We start from the raw sequence: 17,831 nt of genomic DNA, 5'->3' as shown, positions 1-17,831 counted from the left end.
TGGTAGCATTGTAGGCTTTGGCTCCATCCTCTTTCATTAGAACAGAGCCTTTGTTCACACAGCTGAGAAAAAAACAAGTGCAATTTTGTCTAGAGCAGCATGTCTGAATATCTGTATGCTTGCAGCCTTCTCTGCTGTAATAATCTTCGATGTCCTTATTGAAAATAAAATGAATAAATAGCTTTAGAGCAGTCTACTCCTTTTGCAATAATCTTGGCATTGTTTTTTACTGAATTAGCAATGAGCCTCTGATAATTTATGTGCGTAGAAAAGGAACACAAATAAGACACCTTTCTATGTAAATATAATAGACATGACATTTAATATCCTATCTTTATAATTTTCAAGTTATTTTTGGTGTGTGTACAATAGAACATTCACAGAAAAATGACTCTTCTTGTAATAGAAAATCAATTGCTATTAAGGCAACTCGGATTAGTCATTAGCACGTGAGCCTTCATTTTAAAATTAACAAAGCTGTTCCCAAGAGGGAGAATCTTAAGCAAATAACTGTTGGGCTTTTTTTGAAACAGATGGTAGCATTTTATGTCACAAGGTAGCTGTTCATGTGAGTCATAACATGACTGCCTACTTAAACTGAAAAGAGTATCTTCTTTAGATTTTATTAAGTTTTGCAAGAGATGTTCCAATTATGATGAGTTGATATTGTCCTATCCTGGATGAGAAAGAGGAAAGGAGAGAGAGAGAGAGGAGAAGAAACTCTACACCTACACACAGGACAGTTCATACCTCTCTAGTTGTAGCTTGTCATTTAAATCTCCATTGTATGTCCATGTTATTCTGGACAGAACATTGCCTCAATCTGTAATATTTGTTGGCTGGTTTTTGCTGTGGGCCTACTTCATTTCCATGCAACATAACAGCAACATCTGTATTTGCAGTGAAGATACTGTATACCACCTCCAGTATGGCTTTTCCTTGTTTAGAGAGATGCTCAAAGCAAACTTGCAAGAAAAACTGCCCAGGCTGCTCTGAGGTAGGGTGAAACCTCAAGATCACAGAATATCCAAGTTCTGTTTTGTCAGTTTCTAGAGGTAAAATCCAGATATCATGTATCAATTTCAATCTTTTTTGTGGTTGCACAGGTTTTTAATGTATGGTGTGAATTTTATTTTTTTATTTTTATTTTTTTTTTTGTAGCAGCATATAAGGTATCTGAGGTTTTATGTTTTTATGGCTAGTGGGATTTGACTACAGAATCTGAAGTTTATTTTATAGAAAGACTAATGTATGAGTTTTGATAAATTTCTTTCTGTTTTGATGAATGCTCTTTTTTGTTTGGTGTGCTTTTTAAAGATACTGCTAATATGAGACTTCTGTCAAGGGAAAAATAAATAGCATATTTCTTGCTTGAAAGCAAGAATATATAATGGCAATTTTTCCATTTTAATCAGAAACTTTGAGAGAACAAGAACAGCACATTGAAACAGAGAATGGACAGAGAAGAGTTAGAATAACTAGCGATGGCGAGTTGTTTTTGTGACAAGGATGAATAGTAAGGTACCTGGCTAAGAGGCCTTAAGAAGGGCTAAAGATTAAACCTAATGGGTCCTTGCCTGAGAAGTGTAGAAGATGCAAGTTCATTTCTTGCTTTGGGATGTTGTCAAAATGAACTTGGCAAGATACTTTGACTAATTCTGGAAAAGATCTGGGTTTATTTGGCTTCTTGCATACACCACTGCACTCTTAGAAACACTGTTCTCCTGCAGCCTAATCCTGACTCTACCAAATCACAACCATCTTTATTTTTTTTTTTTTTACCCGAATTATCCTAAAACACCTGACCCAGAAGTGTTGGTTTGTTTCGATAGGGTCGATCAGGTCAGCACCTAATTAACCTAGCCCACTTGAGCAGCAGAAAGTAGCTGCTCCTCTGCCAAACTTACTGGAGATGCTTTCACAGCTATCATGGACATAATCAAATTTCAGTTAGCAGATTAAAAAAAATATAAACAGTTCTGGAGGAGGCCCCAGGTGACATATGTCATGTCTCTTGCTTGGAGCCATCACCAGTTCTGGTTCCACTATCTAAAACAAGCTACTGGAAATTTTGTGTTCCAGTAGTTTCTAGGTCTTGGTCTAGTACTTATCTTCCATTTACCATTAATAAATGGGGTCATTTCCCTACCTTATGGGATCATACGAGGATAAGCACGAGATTGATAAGCACTCAGACACTGTAGGTTGTAAGAGAGTGGCTGGGGAAAGAATATCGGGTTCCTATCTTGTGTTTGATAGTATTATGTGGACTGCTGCAGCTACAAATCCATACAAACTAAATGTGAAATTATCAGCCTTGCTGCATACTTCCAATGGCCAGATAAGCATCTTTTCTATTAACACTTCTTTTCCTAGTGGTGTTGCCCAGTGCTTGCCAGGACATGTAATAAGATTACCTTTTTTTTGAGTCTGGATGGTCTGGAAGCAGAGTGATGTTAAAGTAATAACAGTGGGTGAGTTTTGGACTTTGAAAAAAGAGAATGACCAATCTAGGTAGACAAGACTTGATTTTATTAATAAAATTTGTATTTATTTTTCCTCTTTGAGGTGACAGTTACAGACTTTGGTTCAAAAATAAAAGAAAATATGAACAGCAAGAAGTTGACTTTTGAAATCTCACTTTTACATGTATAAACGTGCATAAGAAAATACCAGTTGGAAATGAGCCAGCAGAAACTAGTACTATTTAATTTAACAATTTATAAGAAATAGAAACAAACATTTCTTTTCAAGTCTTACATATATTATGAAAAATAATTACAAAAGGATTTGTTTTGTAAAGCTAAAATGTAATTTCTACTTCCAACTACCTGAATAAAATGTTCAGAGGGAAGGCCAAACCAACTTTTTTTTGTGAGATTTGAATAGCAAATTGTACCAGTTTGGGTCAAAGACAGCTCTGTAGGAGGCAGTCCCCTCGTATGTTGCTTAGCAACTATGTAGAATCACATGACCTAGACATATTGCATCCCTAGCCTTCAGGTGAAATAACAGGAAAAAGTAATTCATATTAATGGGATGGGCAAATATTGTATAGGAACGTTCTGTGGAACTTTTAGTATCCAGTTCAGGAAGCAAACGTCCATCATTGCTTACATAAAAAACTAAGTAAACACTGCAAAAATCCATAAATAACTGCTTAGAATCCAGTTTTAATATCTATGCAGACCAGATAAGCACAATGGAAACAAATTCAGATGAGATTAAAAAAAAGGAAAGCTATCTGACTAATTTATTTCACACAGATTTTTAACAAATCTTTTACACAGAAGTTTTTTTCTTACATATTTTCCCCACCCAAAAATATAAACTTGTTTATTTTAGGTATATACAGGTATCTTATGAAATTCTGGAATTAGAAAAGAAAATAAAAAGTCTGAGGTATAGCACCATGGAACACAGCACCTTTGAAGGTGCTTTTGTTATTGAAATTCGTCATCACAGAGTGATTGATATCAGCAGAAAAGAGTTTGAGTGTGCTGCTCAAGATCTTCCAGTTTTGCCACCTTAAGTTTTGTTGGCGACTTCAAATAAAAAAGCTCTTCAACAACAATATATACAAAGGGATTTTATTATTAATCAGAAATTGAATTGGCTTCACTGGCAATTACAGCTTTATTTTTTCTGTATACATACACAGTATTGACAATGTAGTTTTGTAATTATAAAATAAGAGCCAGGTATCATTCAGAGACACATGCAAGTTTTGGAAATGGACAGAGAAATAACAGTATAGTACTGTACATAGAATAATTACAGTTTATTAAACACTTTCTTACCACCTCTCTGTTGTAATGGAAGGAGCACCATATTTGTTTTTTTTACAGCACCAGAGTAATCCAAAGGGGGGTGATCCTAAAGTGAGCCCTATGTTGTCTGTCTGTGCCGCAGCATCTTTGCAAAATAAGTTTAAGTCATGTGATTCTGGCCCTACAAGGGCAACAATTACTTTCTAGATAAGACATACATACACAGCAAGACATATTTTCTATGCCATCCTTATTCAAAACTTGCATGTGGCATGAAGTGGGTTGGTAGCACCAAAGTGCAACATTTTTGTTGATCTGATTTTGTCTTAAGCTTAACCAAGGAAGCAGACAGGACCGACCTCAAAGCCAAACTTCTGGTTCTGATCACCAAAGTCATTGATCATCACATCAACTATAGGCACCTGGTCTATTTTGGGTGTGTTGATTTCGATCACCGTCTTTCCGTAGCCCTTTCTTGACTGTTAAAAAAGAAACAAAAAAAGCAAACATGATTATATATCAGAGCAGTAAACATGTGCTGGAGATCTTCACAGGTTATCTTTGAAGTGTAGACTTTATAAATTATTGCTGCCTCATGCACCAGATATTACAAACTCTAAAGTTTATGTTTTCTTAGGATTTTCTTTTTAAAATGTGACATGGAATGTTTTGGATTTTAGAAAGAGATCAGCTCATAGCTTTTTGACTTACTAAAACAGGCCTACAAATGAAAAATTATCTAAGACATTTAATGTTTCTTAGAGAATTCTGAGTTCACATCTGTACTATTTAATAAATAATAACAATAGTCTCATAGCAGTGTGCATGTCTGCAACCATCTCAGAAAATATTACAGCAGCTGTTTGGACATGAAAAAAGTAGCAGTCTGACAGGACTGCTGATTGATGCACTTAGAAACCAGGTTTGAGGGCACGACCTTACTTCCTAACAAAGGTTCTCTACCTCCTCTAAATACCATCCAGCCAAGTCATCCATGTTAGTTATCAGGAGTGCACTTTGTTTAAATGCTCTCTCATATCTTGCTGAGACCCCTTTCAGCTGTGCCAGGGTCTTGGAGTTTAGATGAGTATCCAAGTTGGTAGGTCTGAGCATTCTCAGTTTAGTGACAGAGTCATGTCCTAAAGATGTCCTATAGACATAGTCCTATGTCTATACATAAATCACTTGTATTTACAAGTGATTTGTGTATAGAGCTCTCTGGAGCTCTACACTCACTGTGGAAAACAAAAGCAAAATAAATATACAGGACATACAGAAAGGCTGACATGAAGCAGTTATGTATTAGAATCTTATTACCAAGGGGAGGAGACTTTGCATCTATCTGAGCTGCATCTCTATCTCAGAGCCAGGTACATATCCTGGCACTTTCAGGTCTCTGATTATCACTGACTTCTCAGCAGCTGCCTTCAAAATGCTACCATATCAAGCCACAAAATAATTAATGAGGCTTCAACTGTCACTTGCTCCTTTGATGTCTTTGTTTCAAAGTGTTCAGGACAAACCATTCTGTTTCTGACAAGAGGTAACGGTTGCTGTGCCTACAAAGAAGGTGCTGAGGAGGTAGTCAAAGAGCTGATGCATGTTTGGACAGCTCCAGGGATTTAGCTGAGCTAAGAGAGGATTCTGAAAGGTACAATCCACAAACTTCACCTGGCTTTGACTACCAAAAAACGAGAAAAGGAAACACAAAGTCACATATCAAACTATGCAATTAATTCACTATGTTTAGGTACATACCTATGGCTTAGTTCATACATGTTTTTATTGTATTCACTAATATTCAGTGCCTTGATTTTGAGTATAAATATATTCTGCTGATGGGCTGCCCCCACTTTTTTGCTTCTGTTCTCTTACACTGTGCTCATACTAGCAGAGAGTCTAGTTTCAGCACATTGGTGCTGACACGCTGTATCTGTGCTGGGCTTGTTCCATTTCTGTTGTTTGGCTTGTGGTTGGTTTTGGGGGTTTTTTGGTTGTTTTTTTAACGTATATTAAAATTAAATAAGGGACTAATGTACTGTAGTTAAAAAATCTACTAAAATGCAGCCTGTTAAAAATAAGTGTTTAGAAAGCTTTTCTCAGAAGAAAGCTGTGAAAAAGTGAATTTGTTTGATTTCTACTTTAATAGGCAGGTTGGTTTCATAAAGACTCTTCTGAAGAGTCTAAGACTACTTACTGCACAGCCGTCGTGAAGAGCTTTGATGTAAGGATTGTTGTCATAAGACATTTCTTCATCATTTGATCCTAAGAACCTTAGTGCTTTGTCATAGCTGTCAGATGATGCATCATGCCAAGCTACGGACTGATGACAGTTGTACGTGAAATTTTGTCTGGCAGAAGCACTCAGTAGTTTAAGGAATGTCATCTGGACCATATTAATAGAATTGCCTTCAACATCCAAATAGGAAAGCTAGAAAATATAAGAAGTTACACAAATATTTATTTATTTCCCTTGTTAAAATGCAAAACAAAATTATTGTTGACAAAAGAATCACATAACTTTAATAAAAAAATCAACCAACATATAACATTTTATGGAGTTTTAAAGTTCAATGAAGCTATGACTCAGTAAATAGATTTTAATGTTGTAGCAATATATTTAGGATGAAGAGATACATATTGTAGCTTCATTCTAATGGGAAAGTCAGAGAATTACTCCCACCATATAGTGTAACACAGCAGAATAGCTTTGGGAATCTGTTTTGAATTTCAGCCTGCAGTCTCATCTTTGCATACTCAGTATATTTCGTGTTACCTAGAATGGGGCAGGGAATCTGTGCTCCAGGTGCTTTACTAAAGTTCAGTGGTGATGCATGGTCTGCCAGAAGCTAGATCCTCATCATCAGTTGTGCAGGTGGCTACTGGGATCATTGTGGGACAATACAGAGAGGGCTCCTGCTGTCCAGTGACAAAAGGCCATATAGCTGCTCTAACATTAAGGGCAAAAAGGCTGGGGCTGAAAAGTCTTTTCATTATCTAAATATTTATAAAATTCCTTGGGATCTGTTGGTCACTGGTAACATGTACTTGATTTGTGAATAACTGTTACGTTGCAGTGACAACTTACAAGTTTGCCTCGCTTAAATTCACTAAACCAAGATCCTGGATTCTCCTTTGGCCATGATGAAATTCTAACCTGTGTGATAAAACAGCAGAGAGAAGTATGAAAAACATATGTTAACAGATATGAAGGTTTTACCTTACCTGGGACAAATTTCACATCAGATAGTAAAGAATGGTTTTTCTTACCGAGATCTCAAGCCTCTTTAAAGCTCTAAAATAGGCTGGTTTTCTTGTATAGAATGCCTTCAAATTAGTGACTTTAAATGGAATCGAAGGGGATAGCTTGTAAAGAGAGCTAGTTCTATTTAAGGGAGACTGTTGTAATCTGTTAAGATTACAGGTAAACTGCTGGTATAAATTGTTCCTGTGAAGAGTGTCTAAATTAAGAGATTTCACTGGTGTTGATGCTGATAGATCTCTCTCATTTAGGCAAGCTTTTAGAAAGCCTTCTTCTACACCGTATGTCCCATCAGAGGTAATTTATAACAACAAGTGAGGATAATGTTAATGCATAGTGTTTCACATCTATTTTGCATAGGTATAATTTAATAGATATAAATGAACACACAAGAGAACCACAGTAAAAGTTTAGCTTTTGGGTATCAAATACTAGATCATGCACTTTAACTGGCTGCACAGCTGCTATAATGCAGTGAAAGGTTAGCAAGCAGGTGCATAGGTTCCCTATCTAAGCAAAAGTGTGAAAATGCAGTTTAACTCTGTGTACCATTTTACCACTTCATTCAGATTTATGCAAATTTCAATGTAATCATAAAGACAGATATATGAAAATATGACAGTGTAATTATCCTGTTTAGTTCAACATTGCAACAGCATAGTAGGATCTGTCAACAGCCAACTGAAAACACAGATTGGTACTTACGCCTTCAGATTTCTTATCTGGGTAGATGCAAGTTTCTCCACCTGCTGTGAAATTGCAGTATACTTTGAAGGAGTCTCCAGAACAGCCCTGGTTAGGATCAATCCAATATTCCCCTAAAACAAATGAGAAAATATTTGCTGTATGTAGTAAAAATGGTATTTGGAAAATCCAGGTTTTACTGCTACCCAATGGTCCTCCAAAGTTTGTAGCAAAGTTATTTTATCTGAATGATGAGAAAGCAACTCTTTATTTTCTGTGTTGCAATTTGTTGCTGCTGTTGTTGTTTATGAAAGATGACACTGGGATCCTTCCGGTTTTGTCTAATTTTACTTCAAACTATGACCCTGTTGCAGGATACAGCTGAGGTTTTGGAGGAACTGCAGAGACCTCAGTCTAGAGGAAGAAGGACATTATGTGTGAAACATACATTGCAGGTCTCAACAATTCGGGCATTTCAGTATTTCAGCTAGAAGGATAATTTGTGCCTGTGGTGACAGCACTCTCAAAAACAGAGCAGAGGCAGCCTGAGGAAGAAATAAGCTATGGCTTAGGTCAGAGAGCAAAATCTGGAGTTATTTGCATACCTAAAAAGGTTTGCAAATAACTCCAGATTTTGGTCTACATAAAAAGGAGGTTGCATAGGGCTTGTTGAGGTTGTAGCTGGCACAAGCACTTAAAGCTTCCATTGTGACAGATAAACCTCAAGCAAAGATGATTTTTACTACCAGGTTGTGAAGCTGCAACACCAGTGAAACCTCCGCCTGCTTTAGTTGATAAAAACAGTTTATGTCATGCTTGGTTAGGTGACGTAGTGGGAAAGATGGTTAAAAATTGCATGAGGCTTCCCATGGTTTCAGCAGTCCTACCAGACTGGCATGATTGAGAATTCAAGCCCTACAGTGCTAGGGTAAATAAAGGCTGGGGATGAAAGAGAGCCTCAGTCAATCCAAGGTCCATTAAAAATCAGTGCTTTTTAAAATCTACCATTCTAATTATAATGCTTATTTCTGTGATGTGGGTCCTTATCTCCAGCTAATTTCACAGCAGGACAGCAAATGGTTTTCTGACACTACTATTCTAATCCAGCTTCAAGCAAATAGCGGAGGTTTCAAAGAGGAATTACAAATCCTTTCACCAGTTCTGTTTTCTGAATACAGGGCACAGACAAAGCATTTATGGTATTTTAAAATGATATTGATTCAGGCTGTATTTATTGAAAACAGTCTTTCCTACCTGTAAGTCTTGTCTCTGAAGAATCTGTATTGTAATGAATGCATTTACTTTTATTTTAACCAAAATAAGACTACTTTGATATAAAGAAAGCTTCAAATACTGGTAAATGAAGAAGGTGAATGTTTCTATAAAAAAAATATATTATTATGGAGGTACTGAATTGTAAAATATGTACTTTTCATATAGTACATATAGTGCTTAGCTGTTCCTCAAGGCAACCATCTGTTTTTATCTATCTGGAGTGAAAGCAATAAAATATTATTAGCTGTCAAAATCTATTTTTCCTCCCATTTAAAATCAGAAAAATAATGCTTTGAACTGGGCAAAATATCCATTGCAATAGAAAAAGATGTGAAAAAATGAAAACTCTGTGAAGGCTGGCTTTCATTTAAACCTTTCCAGAGGGGTAAACTCAGTTAGAAAAAAAAGAAGAAACCACAAAGAATAATTACATTAAGATACTTCTTCAGTACACAGTATCTTGTTCATACTACTCTGCATTTTATTAAGCTAGTACTTAGTAGCATTAAACAGTATCAGAGAACCTTGCATGTCTATTTGCTGAATGATATAGAACAAACAGTGGTCATGCAGTAGAACAAATTGTTTTTTCTAAGGGTAAAAAAAATAGTAATTTTTTGAAAGTCATAATCAAGAATAAATTTTATATAATACCAATGCTATTTTTTATTATTATTCTAAGCTAAAATGTACAGCTACTAAAACAATTCTCCTTTCTTTTAAAAGAAGCTATTAGCTATTCCAGCATGCTGACATTAGTGAATTTACTTTCCATTGATCTAAACAGCATCAATCTTTCATCCATCTCCTGTTAGGATAGTTCTGGAAAAGCAAGGTCCACCTTTCAAAACAATAACTGTTTTTTATTTAGCACTTTGTAAAGTTTTAAATGTAAAACCAGATCAGGTTATATATTTAAAGAATTTTGGCTTTTACCAAGACAACTTCTCTTACATACTTTTTATAAACTTTTATACCTGCAAAAGTGGATTTAATGAGACTGTATTTATTGAGCTACTAAAATAACGATCTAAAATTCCGCCAAACTATCTTAGCAGATCATAACCTCAGCCTTGTTTGCCTTTATCATGCAATATTCACATACCATCTGGGAAGTCCGGGTGGCAGAGTTGCAAGTCTTTGCAAGTTCGGGCTGGGTTATTCTGGGTGCCCATTGGATATTTCATATGCTCGATGTCTTGCTTCAGTGAATTCAATGAACCAAAGATCTCTTCCATGCCATCGGAATAATCCAGAATGTTATCACCAGCATCAGACAACATGTAATCAGGAGATCTTCTTGTCTTTTTGGGTGACTGGATTGGCAGTGGCTGGATTACCTCACCTGGAGGACCCTGAGTGGAAAACAATGTATCTGGTTACCTTTTGTGTTTGTTTTTCAGCTGCAGAAATACACAGAGTAAGACCACAGAATGTGGCTTGGAGATGCTTTGAATAGGCTTGCTTCAAACTCTTTATTTCACTTAGTTCCTTCAGATTTATGCTCATGTGCTTTGATTTACTTGCAGAAAAAATTATTGTAGAAGGCCAAACTGCTGTGCTCTAAACTCTTCCCACTACATTGCTATTTGGAGAAGAGTGTGCTGCCCTCACATAAGTGTAGAACTGACTTGCAATTGTCTGTTTATCCCTGGCAATTCCCTCAAGCACAGGCATAGTCTATGATAAAGGAAAACTGTGGATGATAAAACTTTAAAATTCTGCTTGGTGTCTATAAAGCAATATTTCATTTCAAGAAATTGAAACACTTTGTTCAGATTTGGACTGTTTTCATTTTAGATTGCTATGATATGAAAAAGAAATAGTAGAAACAGAAGAGTATTAACAGAAGGAAACCAAAATCACTCAATCTCCTGTGCTTCAATATAACACATTAAATACTTATTGTGATGGGCTTTTTTGTTTGTTTGTGGGAGTTTTTGTGTTATGGGGGGTTTGGGGTTTTTAAAAAAAATGTTGTTGTTGTTTGGGGTTTTTTTTTTAAGTTTCTGATGGCTTTTTCAGTGCAGACAATGTATTTCTGTGTCCGGTGCATCTCTGTTTCCTGAAAATGAATTTTCAAACAATCATTAATATTTGCCGTATCTGCAAGTTCACAAATGGTGTTTTCTACCCTTGTCAAAACAGGGTCATCATGTCAGTGTAATGTCAAATAAGAGTTCTTACGTACTGGAGGACCAGGTGGACCAGGTAACCCACTGTCACCCTTTTGACCAGCAGGACCCTATAAAGCAATGAAAGATATGCAGTGTTGACCATGATACACAATGTTAAAAAATAATACACGCTGAAGTTAAGTAAAAGATCAAAAAATATGGAGAATTACTCACACTGGATCCTTTGGAACCTTTTGGACCTTGGGGACCCTATGGACAAGAAGATATAACTATAGTTGGAGTATATTCCACACAACATGGGAGAGTTTTGAACAGGACTGGATGAAATTACTTACAGGTAAACCAGGAGGACCAGGGGGTCCGAGTGGACCAGCAGGACCAGAAATTCCCTAAGAAAGAAGAAAAGAATAAGTACAGACCTAAAGTATTCTACATACTGGACTGGATAAAAAATGCGTATCTATGAAAAAGGTAGTCCTACTAAGTGTCCAACCCTGATGAGTTTTGACTTAGGCCATTTGCTAGGGTACAAAACAGTTTGTAAGTTTAAAATATCATCTGACAGTTTGAGTTGCTTGTGGTTGTTCTTATGCAGTACTTATAGTCACAATTGTGTTCCCTTCAGATTGGCTTGGAAACCTCACTTTTTACATAGTGCCTTAAACATGGCTTAATAACTAGGAGAAAGAAAGCTACTTTGGGTAGTGCAGTTAATAAACAAGACAAGACTGGTGCTGCTAGTTTTATCTTGTCCCTAACTTAGGTGTATGAGTTTCCTTCATCTTCTGAAACATTTTATGTTCTCGTTTTAAGCTGTTAAACTTCACTGTGTTTGTACAATGCCTAGCAAAGTTTTAACCTCTAGCAGGAGGCTCTGAGTGTTAAATGTTTATAGCAACTTTATGTGTCTCAAAACAAAGACTGGAATATATACTCTTTGCTTGCACAGAACTTGAACAAAAACACAAATATGTTTTACTCACTGCATCACCCTTGGCTCCAGGAGATCCCTGAGGGCCGGGAAGACCCCTATCACCCTTTTCACCCTGTTCTCCTGGAGGTCCAATCAGGCCAATCAAACCAGGATGTCCCTAAACAAGACAGAAGAAAATATAGTTGAAACTCAGTTTATATAAAGTAAATGTCCTTTGCAAGGACACAAATTGGAGCATTCAAATGCCATCACTGTTGCTAGACAACAATTAAACTGAAAATTATTCTGAAAACATATTCGTTGTTGTTAGTTGGCCTTTAGACTTGGAGATTATTTGCAAGCTGTGACCGTTTATTCAGTGAAAGAAATCTAAGCACAACATTGTCCTTACTGAAACTGACACAGAAATAACAATACCTGTGGGTGCAAACTTCATACCAACTTTCACATTTAGATGCTGTAAGCGTATTATAGAGCTTTTTTCCCACATGTAATATAGCTGTATAAACAGCTAATCCAAGCACATAACCAAACCTGAAATTCATAAGATATAATCGTATTCATATCCTTTTCTCTATACAGTTTTTCTGTGATACACAATCAGTCAATAAATTGTTGGGAATCCCTTAGAAAATGCTATCCCAGATGTCTCAATCCATTATTTCGAAAGAAACTATTATAGCTGCTAAAAATTCTCATTTTGTTGTTTTAAAATAAAAAAATCTCGAATACTTTTTATTTCTACTTACTTTGCTTTTGTAAAACCAACAGTTCTCTTTACATCAGTGTATTTGGGAATTTCATTGCAAGGAAAAATCACATTGTCAACAGATTATTACGGAGGCAGTAATCTTTTTCTTTCTATGTATCTCCAGGATATCAGATGTGGTTTAAAATGCCACGATTACTATTAAGGCTATGGGAAGCTGATTGATAGATACAGGAATTTGTCTTGCTTTCTCATACAAAAACCCTAGTTTTTCTTTCTGATAATTTTATACAGACTTTTAGACTGGATCAAAATTATAAATAAATAAAGTATACCTTCTCTCCTTTGGAACCTGGGTCTCCTTTCAGGCCAGGCAAGCCAGGTGGACCCTAAATAAATCAAGGAAAGTAATGTTAAAATAAGTTTTAACATACTGCACGGATCATGTTTTCTTGAAATATTATTAAAGGTAATGTAAGTCAAAGGACAGTGTCGTTCAGTGGTTGATGGTTGTGATTGATGGCATGTGATTTAGGGCCCAAGAGAAAGTTGAAATGTATGTTTAAAAGGGAATAATGATGTTAGTGTAGCATTTAAATTACTTTATAATTAGAAATCTATAAACAATTTTATGATTAGAAATCCATGAAGCAGAGGGTCAGCTAAATTCTTAAAGAGCATTGAAAGCATCCAGTGAAGCAAGTGATATTTAAAAAGATATTAAAGTAATTTTTTGTCAATTAGTCTAATTTTTCTTGTGTTTACATTATATGCTTTCAATTATTACTTCCACCTTAATTGCTGTACCTTATTTTAGTTGCTTATTTTAGCCCTTCCTTTCATAAGACAGTGAAAAGTATACTCTTAATTTGTTTTCTCCCTGTTTACTACAGCTCAGTAAGCTTTTTGCAGAATATAAATCAAGTTGCTTATAACTGCTCCTCAATATTATTTTGTTGGAGTACTACTTCATATTTTGTTTCAGCACTCAGGGTGTTGTCTTGAGATTATGGTTTCCTTTATTTGCCACCTGCAATTCCTCTATGATAATGAATAATGCATTTAAATCTATATTTTCTAAATATTCAAGTCTTTTTACTCAACCTCGCAAGCTTACTTAATGTGATCTAGGTGTGTTAGCTCCACAGACATGTAGAAGCTTGTGGTTCTTTGTCACTTTTGTAAATGTCATTAATTAAACAGATTACTTAGGTTTTGCAATAGTAGTCTGGGCAATCCTAAATGCTTTTAGGAACTGCCTTAATCTCTTTGGACCTCCACTCCTCATTTGTTGGTTAGGGATAATACCTCTACCTTACAGAGATGTTAAACTGATGCCTTTTTAGTTGCTTACGTGGTTCACATCATATAAGCAGCTTACAATTTTAAATTTGTATTTACAAGCCATCCTTTCTGCAGGACAGTAAAGACATATATTACTTTACAGAACAGAGTAAGAAATGCTCTTTATTCTAAGTTTTATTTGCGGCTGTCCCTAAACATTACTCCGTGCAGCTAGATTTGTGTAAACAGAAGTATGCTGGGGCAGGAGACAGAGCTGTGAACAACCAACACAGGGTCAACAGAATCATTCTACCAGGCCTTCCATATTTTTCAGGTGGGTGTGGGGAGGGGGACAAACCAAAACACTATTTTTTTCAGGTGATTCCAATGTAAGCTGATGCTTAGAGAATCTATTGGAAAACTCCACTGCAGTCTTGCTACCTGGGAAACTACTGCAAAGGATAAACACATTCACACGGATAGGTCTTGCTTTCTGCACATCCCTTGCAAAAAACACTGAATAATCTCGTTATAACTTAACATGAGCTTCTTATCTCTGACAGTGCTTTTTTTAATCTTTACTGGGGTCATAAGAGCAATCTGTTAAAGCTATTATTTTACCAATAGTCAAAAATATAACTGGATAGATATCATACAAAAAGTTTATATATGAAGCTGGCTAAAAATCTCCTTGGTTGTTTTTTCTCCAGCTTTTTTAAAAAAATTATTTTACTACTTATTTATCATTTTAGAAGAATTTTGAGGTATTGGAGAAATCTTCTGAGGTTCATAAGAATGGCAGTGATTGGCTTCATGTAATTTGTACAGAATGAGGTGAAAAATTCAGGCCATGCAGTGCATATGCAAGCACAGAAAAGACATTCATTTCTCAGAAGCTATTAATCTCACACTGAACATGTATGCATTAAGCATCAAGCTAATAGACTAAGTCAGTATCGCATCACTACTAGTCTCCTGCTATCATTGGACATCTGTGAAGTTATGATATGCATAGCAGGATAGCAGTAATAAGTGACCTTTTCAACCTGGCACAGATTCAAAAGTGCTATAACACTTCATGTACAAAATATTATTCTGTGCGTATCCTTTCTATCTCTATTTCAGGATATCATTAGATGCAAAAGCCTAGGCAAATACATAATTCATGGATGAAAAGTGAAATTTTTAAGCTTTTGGAATACTGAATCAGACATTTTCACCTGCAGTGTGTTGTGCTCTACTGCAAATCTGCTTTCATATTCTTCTGATAGCAATCTACTGCAGAGGGAGGCCTAGCCTCAACAACTTTTACATATAAACTTTACTTTCTTAAAATCCAAAGTAAAGTTTAAGTTGCAGCAATGCATCTAAAAAAGTTCTTGTTGAGCTAACAGGAAACCTGTATATTTGGAAGTATATAGTTCATTAATATACTCAGCTTCAGATTTGAATTGAATATTTAAACTCTCAAATGTTGGAAGAGAGATCTTTGGATGATGTATTTGGAGACTTTTGGTGACTGACATGTGGGAAAGGGATACTTACTATTGCTGAAGAATTGTTCATTGACTTTTAGATTTTGGCACAGAATTGTAACTGAGGAGATCGGTTTTCTGTTCCCTGATTTGTCACCCATGCATTTTATTTGTAAATTGAGTGCCTCATTTAAAAACTATAGTGGTGGTCCCATCATAAACACTTTGGAGAGAAGAGCTTTTTATTATGGGCTTAGCACAGGAGAGTGCTTTTTATTGCAGCTTCTCATTCATTGTTCCCAACCTCTGACTTACAAGCAATACGTTATCCATGAGATTTCAGACAAAATTAAAATGTTAAAATGAAGAGAAACAAAGAGCTATAGTGTAAGGTTTCCTCAGCATATTACTTGCTCATTATTGTTTTCTAATGGACAGAGAAAAATGAAATTATATGTAGGTGCCATTGTAATACCATGTATAATTATATACATAGAAGTAATCAATAGGTACACCTATGCACCAGATCACTGTTCACTGGGGAAAATAAAATAAAATAATAATAAAAAAATCTTTCGAGTGTGTGGGGCTTAAAAGTACATGTCCTGAAACTCTTTGCTTATTGGTTAACAAATTGCATTGGAAATGTAAATAGTTACCCAACTGTTTTCACCCATGAGAGTGTTTCAGTCAATGAGCAGTTTACGTTCCCCATTTTTTCCACTTTTAAATTTATATACTGGAACAGTCTGATATCGAAATGTTGTAGCTGATATTCTCACTGGGGAGGCAGGGATGCTCTTTGGAAAGATTTTTGAGTGCACGTATGTAGCTTAAATGCAAAAACTTTCAGTATTAAGGCTACCCAAGGAACTGTATCCTTTGTATCGTCTAACTCCATATAGGAAATGGAACAGAGGATTTCCTTTACACTTTCTACTCACAGCCTTAATTTTTCCCTTTCAGAACTACGTCATTTCTGAAGTAGAGGATAGCTCCTTATTGCCCTAGTCTCCTAAAGTAATCTGTATATGTTGGCGTAGTTAATTTTCTGGCCGAAATAACAGAACTGATTTTCCTTACAATGTGATAAAACTGCTTGCAAACTGTAAAATGCCTTGAGAGTGTAACACTTTTTTTTTTTTTCCCACCAAACTATAACAGTCCATGTTTTGTTTCAGAGCTTTTTATTCCCAATGTGTCACTCAACTGTGGTAATAGAGATGAACTCTACTCCAGTGAGTTTGGAGAGCAAGGGATATGAAAGCTTTCCACTAAATTGGATCACCTTTGCCTGACATGTGAAGAATTAACCTGCTGGCCATATAGTTTAGATTTTAATTTCTGCACTTAATGCTGAATAAGAACACCTATATACTGCAACTTGTGCTCACAGTGTTGTTTTTTCAGCTTGTTAGAAAAAAATCACTAAATAGCAAATGTAAATAGAAGCAATTATATAATTTGATAATATATCATCTATAAGCTTCTCTTGCTTTAATCATACTATAAAGACAGAGCAGAACTGTGGAATGTCCTAGATGCTCTAGAAACTAGGAGCTTGTTTCATTCAGACCCTTTTGAACACTTTGGTCATGGATCATGTTTCCTGGTACTGCCACACTGAACAATAGCCATGATGATGCTGTTAATTTTTATAAAACTAGCATGTTTTCTTCTTTGGTAGAGGTCCCCTTTTGGCCCTATTTCTGATTTAATTTTTTCTTTCTCTAAGGAATAGATATGATGTAAGCTTTTACCCTATGAATACTGTTTTCCTAAACTAGCAGTCATTAAAATTAGTGGATGTACAAAATTTATCACTGCTAAGGAAACAAAATGGCTTAAGGTATTAAGCTTGCTGCTGTGGAGACAGAAGTAGATTTTTTGACTGTCAGCTTCATTAACTTTATTTTTATTGTTAATTCTATTCAAGAGATTTCAAGAATTTGGTTTTACATTGCCTTATTCCACTTTTTACCTGGTATAGCTCAGCAGTGTTCAGCACAGCTGCCTACTGAAGTAGAGCAGTAAAATGAAGGCAGTCATGTATCAGATTTTACAAGCACAGAAAAATAGTGACTTTGTGCTAAGAACTCACTTCTACATTCATTTTTCTGTAAATGCACAGACGTGTTACTGGTATATTTTAAAGGGTGCTTTTTCTGTTTGGGCACTGAAAGGTAGGGTACTCACCAGAGGCCCAGGAGGGCCATCCTGACCTGGTGCTCCAGGTAGACCTTGTTCTCCCTAGAAAAAAACATAAAGCTTGCTTTATGAGAGGATATACAAGAAATGCA

General features: G+C 35.8%; 1 protein-coding gene across 1 annotated transcript in view; it reads right to left on the bottom strand.

The window, feature by feature from the left end:
• Positions 1 to 3,310: 3,310 nt before the first annotated feature.
• COL11A1 (collagen type XI alpha 1 chain) overlaps positions 3,311 to 17,831 on the bottom strand; it is a gene marked incomplete at its 5' end in the record, with an annotated part of 131,970 nt that continues 117,449 nt past the window's right edge. Inside the window, 11 exons of the mRNA XM_029086685.1 lie at positions 3,311 to 4,249; positions 5,968 to 6,201; positions 6,859 to 6,927; positions 7,738 to 7,850; positions 10,097 to 10,346; positions 11,183 to 11,236; positions 11,343 to 11,378; positions 11,465 to 11,518; positions 12,113 to 12,220; positions 13,108 to 13,161; positions 17,728 to 17,783. Coding sequence (XP_028942518.1) covers positions 4,103 to 4,249; positions 5,968 to 6,201; positions 6,859 to 6,927; positions 7,738 to 7,850; positions 10,097 to 10,346; positions 11,183 to 11,236; positions 11,343 to 11,378; positions 11,465 to 11,518; positions 12,113 to 12,220; positions 13,108 to 13,161; positions 17,728 to 17,783 — 1,175 coding nt within the window. The remainder of the gene's footprint in view (positions 4,250 to 5,967; positions 6,202 to 6,858; positions 6,928 to 7,737; positions 7,851 to 10,096; positions 10,347 to 11,182; positions 11,237 to 11,342; positions 11,379 to 11,464; positions 11,519 to 12,112; positions 12,221 to 13,107; positions 13,162 to 17,727; positions 17,784 to 17,831) is intronic.

The sequence above is a fragment of the Antrostomus carolinensis genome, unplaced genomic scaffold (genome assembly GCF_000700745.2).
Source record: "Antrostomus carolinensis isolate BGI_N321 unplaced genomic scaffold, ASM70074v2 scaffold4589, whole genome shotgun sequence".
Lineage (NCBI taxonomy): Eukaryota > Metazoa > Chordata > Aves > Caprimulgiformes > Caprimulgidae > Antrostomus > Antrostomus carolinensis.
The sequence above is the reverse complement of the archived record's forward strand: the minus strand, read 5'-3'. Positions and strand labels throughout refer to the sequence as shown.